Source organism: Mizuhopecten yessoensis, unplaced genomic scaffold (genome assembly GCF_002113885.1).
Source record: "Mizuhopecten yessoensis strain PY_sf001 unplaced genomic scaffold, ASM211388v2 scaffold931, whole genome shotgun sequence".
NCBI classification, from domain to species: Eukaryota; Metazoa; Mollusca; class Bivalvia; order Pectinida; family Pectinidae; genus Mizuhopecten; species Mizuhopecten yessoensis.
The window spans coordinates 6,900-16,298 of NW_018403793.1; the positions used below are offsets into that span (position 1 = coordinate 6,900).

The 9,399-nt window shown below is 32.3% G+C and overlaps 1 protein-coding gene across 4 annotated transcripts in view; it reads right to left on the minus strand.

Annotated features, from left to right (window-relative positions):
* The window catches only part of LOC110455636 (tetraspanin-6-like), a 60,390-nt gene that overhangs the window by 5,283 nt on the left and 45,708 nt on the right, over positions 1-9,399 (minus strand). For all 4 annotated transcript variants that reach the window (XM_021505892.1, XM_021505885.1, XM_021505907.1 and 1 more), the window contains exon 7: positions 1,118-1,201. In XM_021505892.1, coding sequence (XP_021361567.1) covers positions 1,118-1,201 — 84 coding nt within the window. The remainder of the gene's footprint in view (positions 1-1,117; positions 1,202-9,399) is intronic.

Genomic DNA, 9,399 nt, shown 5'->3' on the forward strand with positions numbered 1-9,399 from the left:
TACATAACTATTGCCTCTTGTTACGATACCCGACTGATTATATACAGTCAACATAACTATTGCCTCTTGTTACGATACCACGACTGATTTTATACAGTCAACATAACTATTCCCTCTTGTTTCGATACCACGACTGATTATATACAGTCAAAATAACTATTCCCTCTTGTTACGAAACCACGACTGATTATATACAGTCAACATAACTAGTCCCTCTTGTTACGATACCATGACTGACTACATATAGTCAACATAACTATTCCCTCTTGTAACGATACCACGACTGAATATATACAATCAACATAACTATTCCCTCTTGTTACGATACCACGACTGATTATATACAGTCAAAATAACTATTCCCTCTTGTTACGATACCATGACTGACTACATATAGTCAACATAACTATTCCCTCTTGTAACGATACCACGACTGAATATATACAATCAACATAACTATTCCCCCTTGTTACGATACCACGACTGATTATAAACAGTCAACATAACTATTCCCTCTTGTTACGATACCACCACTGATTATATACAGTCAGTATAACTATTGCCTCTTGTTACGTTACCACGACTGATTATATATACAGTCAACATAACTATTCCCTCTTGTTACGATACCACGACTGATTACATACAGTCAACAAAACTATTGCCTCTTGTTACGATACCACGCCTCTTGTTATGATACCACGACTGATTATATACAGTCAACATAACTATTCCCTCTTTTTACGATACCACGACTGATTATATACAGTCAACATAACTATTCTTGATACGATACCACGACTGATTATATACAGTCAACATAACTATTCCCTCTTTTTACGATACCACGACTGATTATATACAGTCAACATACCTATTCCCTCTTGTTACGATACCACGACTGACTATATACAGTCAACATAACTATTCCCTCTTTTTACGATACCACGACTGATTATTTACAGTCAACATAACTATTCCCTCTTGTTACGATACCACGACTGACTACATACAGTCAACATAACTATTCTCTCTTGCTACGATACCACGACTGATTACATACAGTCAACATAACTACTCCCTCTTGTTACCATTCTGTGTCCCGCTCGAGACTTACCTGGAAAACGATGACGCTAACACCAACAGCGATGAAGATAGTTGTGTACTTCGAGAAGAGTTCGTCTAACTTCGTGAAGCAACCCTTCAGGCAGAAAAGTAATAATCGATATGACAGAATGTTGTATTTAAAGTGGCTCATCCTCATCAGTATGTTGAGGTATTACGTTATAGAATACGTCACAAAGTTGAGATTGCACGTGATGGTGTACGTCACAATATCTATTGAGGTGGTACGTTATTTAATACGTCAATATATACCGAGATGTTAGGTTGTAGAATACATCAGTATGACGAGATTATTGAGATGTTACGTTGTAGAATACGTCAGTACGATGAGATTATTGAGATGTTACGTTATAGAATACGTAAGTATGATGAGATTATTGAGATGTTACGTTATAGAATACGTCAGTATGATGAGATTATTGAGATGTCACGTTATAGAATACGTCAGTACGATGAGATTATTGAAATGTCACGTTGTAGAATACGTCAGTATGATGAGATTATTGAGATGTTACGTTATAGAATACGTCAGTATGATGAGATTATTGAGATGTTACGTTATAGAATACGTCAGTATGATGAGATTATTGAGATGTTACGTTATAGAATACGTCAGTATGATGAGATTATTGAGATGTTACGTTATAGAATACGTCAGTATGATGAGATTATTGAGATGTTACGTTATAGAATACGTCAGTATGATGAGATTATTGAGATGTTACGTTATAGAATACGTCAGTATGATGAGATTATTGAGATGTTACGTTATAGAATACGTCAGTATGATGAGATTATTGAGATGTTACGTTATAGAATACGTCAGTATGATGAGATTATTGAGATGTTACGTTATAGAATACGTCAGTATGATGAGATTATTGAGATGTTACGTTATAGAATACGTCAGTATGATGAGATTATTGAGATGTTACGTTATAGAATACGTCAGTATGATGAGATTATTGAGATGTTACGTTATAGAATACGTCAGTATGATGAGATTATTGAGATGTTACGTTATAGAATACGTCAGTATGATGAGATTATTGAGATGTTACGTTATAGAATACGTCAGTATGATGAGATTATTGAGATGTTACGTTATAGAATACGTCAGTATGATGAGATTATTGAGATGTTACGTTATAGAATACGTCAGTATGATGAGATTATTGAGATGTTACGTTATAGAATACGTCAGTATGATGAGATTATTGAGATGTTACGTTATAGAATACGTCAGTATGATGAGATTATTGAGATGTTACGTTATAGAATACGTCAGTATGATGAGATTATTGAGATGTTACGTTATAGAATACGTCAGTATGATGAGATTATTGAGATGTTACGTTGTAGAATACGTCAGTATGATGAGATTATTGAGATGTTACGTTATAGAATACGTCAGTATGATGAGATTATTGAGATGTTACGTTATAGAATACGTCAGTATGATGAGATTATTGAGATGTTACGTTATAGAATACGTCAGTATGATGAGATTATTGAGATGTTACGTTATAGAATACGTCAGTATGATGAGATTATTGAGATGTTACGTTATAGAATACGTCAGTATGATGAGATTATTGAGATGTTACGTTATAGAATACGTCAGTATGATGAGATTATTGAGATGTTACGTTATAGAATACGTCAGTATGATGAGATTATTGAGATGTTACGTTATAGAATACGTCAGTATGATGAGATTATTGAGATGTTACGTTATAGAATACGTCAGTATGATGAGATTATTGAGATGTTACGTTATAGAATACGTCAGTATGATGAGATTATTGAGATGTTACGTTATAGAATACGTCAGTATGATGAGATTATTGAGATGTTACGTTATAGAATACGTCAGTATGATGAGATTATTGAGATGTTACGTTATAGAATACGTCAGTATGATGAGATTATTGAGATGTTACGTTATAGAATACGTCAGTATGATGAGATTATTGAGATGTTACGTTATAGAATACGTCAGTATGATGAGATTATTGAGATGTTACGTTATAGAATACGTCAGTATGATGAGATTATTGAGATGTTACGTTATAGAATACGTCAGTATGATGAGATTATTGAGATGTTACGTTATAGAATACGTCAGTATGATGAGATTATTGAGATGTTACGTTATAGAATACGTCAGTATGATGAGATTATTGAGATGTTACGTTATAGAATACGTCAGTATGATGAGATTATTGAGATGTTACGTTATAGAATACGTCAGTATGATGAGATTATTGAGATGTTACGTTATAGAATACGTCAGTATGATGAGATTATTGAGATGTTACGTTATAGAATACGTCAGTATGATGAGATTATTGAGATGTTACGTTATAGAATACGTCAGTATGATGAGATTATTGAGATGTTACGTTATAGAATACGTCAGTATGATGAGATTATTGAGATGTTACGTTATAGAATACGTCAGTATGATGAGATTATTGAGATGTTACGTTATAGAATACGTCAGTATGATGAGATTATTGAGATGTTACGTTATAGAATACGTCAGTATGATGAGATTATTGAGATGTTACGTTATAGAATACGTCAGTATGATGAGATTATTGAGATGTTACGTTATAGAATACGTCAGTATGATGAGATTATTGAGATGTTACGTTATAGAATACGTCAGTATGATGAGATTATTGAGATGTTACGTTATAGAATACGTCAGTATGATGAGATTATTGAGATGTTACGTTATAGAATACGTCAGTATGATGAGATTATTGAGATGTTACGTTATAGAATACGTCAGTATGATGAGATTATTGAGATGTTACGTTATAGAATACGTCAGTATGATGAGATTATTGAGATGTTACGTTATAGAATACGTCAGTATGATGAGATTATTGAGATGTTACGTTATAGAATACGTCAGTATGATGAGATTATTGAGATGTTACGTTATAGAATACGTCAGTATGATGAGATTATTGAGATGTTACGTTATAGAATACGTCAGTATGATGAGATTATTGAGATGTTACGTTATAGAATACGTCAGTATGATGAGATTATTGAGATGTTACGTTATAGAATACGTCAGTATGATGAGATTATTGAGATGTTACGTTATAGAATACGTCAGTATGATGAGATTATTGAGATGTTACGTTATAGAATACGTCAGTATGATGAGATTATTGAGATGTTACGTTATAGAATACGTCAGTATGATGAGATTATTGAGATGTTACGTTATAGAATACGTCAGTATGATGAGATTATTGAGATGTTACGTTATAGAATACGTCAGTATGATGAGATTATTGAGATGTTACGTTATAGAATACGTCAGTATGATGAGATTATTGAGATGTTACGTTATAGAATACGTCAGTATGATGAGATTATTGAGATGTTACGTTATAGAATACGTCAGTATGATGAGATTATTGAGATGTTACGTTATAGAATACGTCAGTATGATGAGATTATTGAGATGTTACGTTATAGAATACGTCAGTATGATGAGATTATTGAGATGTTACGTTATAGAATACGTCAGTATGATGAGATTATTGAGATGTTACGTTATAGAATACGTCAGTATGATGAGATTATTGAGATGTTACGTTATAGAATACGTCAGTATGATGAGATTATTGAGATGTTACGTTATAGAATACGTCAGTATGATGAGATTATTGAGATGTTACGTTATAGAATACGTCAGTATGATGAGATTATTGAGATGTTACGTTATAGAATACGTCAGTATGATGAGATTATTGAGATGTTACGTTATAGAATACGTCAGTATGATGAGATTATTGAGATGTTACGTTATAGAATACGTCAGTATGATGAGATTATTGAGATGTTACGTTATAGAATACGTCAGTATGATGAGATTATTGAGATGTTACGTTATAGAATACGTCAGTATGATGAGATTATTGAGATGTTACGTTATAGAATACGTCAGTATGATGAGATTATTGAGATGTTACGTTATAGAATACGTCAGTATGATGAGATTATTGAGATGTTACGTTATAGAATACGTCAGTATGATGAGATTATTGAGATGTTACGTTATAGAATACGTCAGTATGATGAGATTATTGAGATGTTACGTTATAGAATACGTCAGTATGATGAGATTATTGAGATGTTACGTTATAGAATACGTCAGTATGATGAGATTATTGAGATGTTACGTTATAGAATACGTCAGTATGATGAGATTATTGAGATGTTACGTTATAGAATACGTCAGTATGATGAGATTATTGAGATGTTACGTTATAGAATACGTCAGTATGATGAGATTATTGAGATGTTACGTTATAGAATACGTCAGTATGATGAGATTATTGAGATGTTACGTTATAGAATACGTCAGTATGATGAGATTATTGAGATGTTACGTTATAGAATACGTCAGTATGATGAGATTATTGAGATGTTACGTTATAGAATACGTCAGTATGATGAGATTATTGAGATGTTACGTTATAGAATACGTCAGTATGATGAGATTATTGAGATGTTACGTTATAGAATACGTCAGTATGATGAGATTATTGAGATGTTACGTTATAGAATACGTCAGTATGATGAGATTATTGAGATGTTACGTTATAGAATACGTCAGTATGATGAGATTATTGAGATGTTACGTTATAGAATACGTCAGTATGATGAGATTATTGAGATGTTACGTTATAGAATACGTCAGTATGATGAGATTATTGAGATGTTACGTTATAGAATACGTCAGTATGATGAGATTATTGAGATGTTACGTTATAGAATACGTCAGTATGATGAGATTATTGAGATGTTACGTTATAGAATACGTCAGTATGATGAGATTATTGAGATGTTACGTTATAGAATACGTCAGTATGATGAGATTATTGAGATGTTACGTTATAGAATACGTCAGTATGATGAGATTATTGAGATGTTACGTTATAGAATACGTCAGTATGATGAGATTATTGAGATGTTACGTTATAGAATACGTCAGTATGATGAGATTATTGAGATGTTACGTTATAGAATACGTCAGTATGATGAGATTATTGAGATGTTACGTTATAGAATACGTCAGTATGATGAGATTATTGAGATGTTACGTTATAGAATACGTCAGTATGATGAGATTATTGAGATGTTACGTTATAGAATACGTCAGTATGATGAGATTATTGAGATGTTACGTTATAGAATACGTCAGTATGATGAGATTATTGAGATGTTACGTTATAGAATACGTCAGTATGATGAGATTATTGAGATGTTACGTTATAGAATACGTCAGTATGATGAGATTATTGAGATGTTACGTTATAGAATACGTCAGTATGATGAGATTATTGAGATGTTACGTTATAGAATACGTCAGTATGATGAGATTATTGAGATGTTACGTTATAGAATACGTCAGTATGATGAGATTATTGAGATGTTACGTTATAGAATACGTCAGTATGATGAGATTATTGAGATGTTACGTTATAGAATACGTCAGTATGATGAGATTATTGAGATGTTACGTTATAGAATACGTCAGTATGATGAGATTATTGAGATGTTACGTTATAGAATACGTCAGTATGATGAGATTATTGAGATGTTACGTTATAGAATACGTCAGTATGATGAGATTATTGAGATGTTACGTTATAGAATACGTCAGTATGATGAGATTATTGAGATGTTACGTTATAGAATACGTCAGTATGATGAGATTATTGAGATGTTACGTTATAGAATACGTCAGTATGATGAGATTATTGAGATGTTACGTTATAGAATACGTCAGTATGATGAGATTATTGAGATGTTACGTTATAGAATACGTCAGTATGATGAGATTATTGAGATGTTACGTTATAGAATACGTCAGTATGATGAGATTATTGAGATGTTACGTTATAGAATACGTCAGTATGATGAGATTATTGAGATGTTACGTTATAGAATACGTCAGTATGATGAGATTATTGAGATGTTACGTTATAGAATACGTCAGTATGATGAGATTATTGAGATGTTACGTTATAGAATACGTCAGTATGATGAGATTATTGAGATGTTACGTTATAGAATACGTCAGTATGATGAGATTATTGAGATGTTACGTTATAGAATACGTCAGTATGATGAGATTATTGAGATGTTACGTTATAGAATACGTCAGTATGATGAGATTATTGAGATGTTACGTTATAGAATACGTCAGTATGATGAGATTATTGAGATGTTACGTTATAGAATACGTCAGTATGATGAGATTATTGAGATGTTACGTTATAGAATACGTCAGTATGATGAGATTATTGAGATGTTACGTTATAGAATACGTCAGTATGATGAGATTATTGAGATGTTACGTTATAGAATACGTCAGTATGATGAGATTATTGAGATGTTACGTTATAGAATACGTCAGTATGATGAGATTATTGAGATGTTACGTTATAGAATACGTCAGTATGATGAGATTATTGAGATGTTACGTTATAGAATACGTCAGTATGATGAGATTATTGAGATGTTACGTTATAGAATACGTCAGTATGATGAGATTATTGAGATGTTACGTTATAGAATACGTCAGTATGATGAGATTATTGAGATGTTACGTTATAGAATACGTCAGTATGATGAGATTATTGAGATGTTACGTTATAGAATACGTCAGTATGATGAGATTATTGAGATGTTACGTTATAGAATACGTCAGTATGATGAGATTATTGAGATGTTACGTTATAGAATACGTCAGTATGATGAGATTATTGAGATGTTACGTTATAGAATACGTCAGTATGATGAGATTATTGAGATGTTACGTTATAGAATACGTCAGTATGATGAGATTATTGAGATGTTACGTTATAGAATACGTCAGTATGATGAGATTATTGAGATGTTACGTTATAGAATACGTCAGTATGATGAGATTATTGAGATGTTACGTTATAGAATACGTCAGTATGATGAGATTATTGAGATGTTACGTTATAGAATACGTCAGTATGATGAGATTATTGAGATGTTACGTTATAGAATACGTCAGTATGATGAGATTATTGAGATGTTACGTTATAGAATACGTCAGTATGATGAGATTATTGAGATGTTACGTTATAGAATACGTCAGTATGATGAGATTATTGAGATGTTACGTTATAGAATACGTCAGTATGATGAGATTATTGAGATGTTACGTTATAGAATACGTCAGTATGATGAGATTATTGAGATGTTACGTTATAGAATACGTCAGTATGATGAGATTATTGAGATGTTACGTTATAGAATACGTCAGTATGATGAGATTATTGAGATGTTACGTTATAGAATACGTCAGTATGATGAGATTATTGAGATGTTACGTTATAGAATACGTCAGTATGATGAGATTATTGAGATGTTACGTTATAGAATACGTCAGTATGATGAGATTATTGAGATGTTACGTTGTAGAATACGTCAGTATGATGAGATTATTGAGATGTTACGTGATAGAAAACGTCAGTATGATGAGATTATTGAGAGGTTACGTTGTAGAATACGTCAGTATGATGAGATTATTGAGATGTTACGTTGTAGAATACGTAAGTATGATGAGATTATTGAGGTTCTAGTTGTAACGTTTGTGCATCGTTTGATTTCGGAGTTTACACGATGTTGGTTCGCTATTCCAGACCATGTTCTATGTTAAGTTCAGATAACGTCACTGTTTATTGACGATGTGGTACTGTTTATTGAAGATGTGTTACCGTTTATTGACGATGTGTTATTGTTTATTGACGATGTGTCACTGTTTATTGACGATGTGGTACTGTTTATTGACGATGTGTCAATGTTTATTGACGATGTGGTACTGTTTAATGACGATGTGGTACTGTTTATTGACGATGTGGTACTGTTTGTGGTAATGTTTATTGACGATATGTCACTGTTTATTGACGATGTCTCACTATTTGTTGACGATGTGGTACTGTTTATTGAGGATGTGGTACTGTTGATTGACAATGTGGTACCGTTTATTGACGATGTGGTACTGTTTATTTACGATGTGGTAATGTTTATTGACGATGTGGTACTGTTTATTTACGATGTTGTACTGTTTATTGACGATGTGGTACTATTTGTTGACGATGTGTCACTGTTTATTGACGATGTGGTATTGTTTATTTACGATGTGGTACTGTTTAGTGACGATGTGGTACTATTTGTTGACGATGTGTCACTGTTTATTGA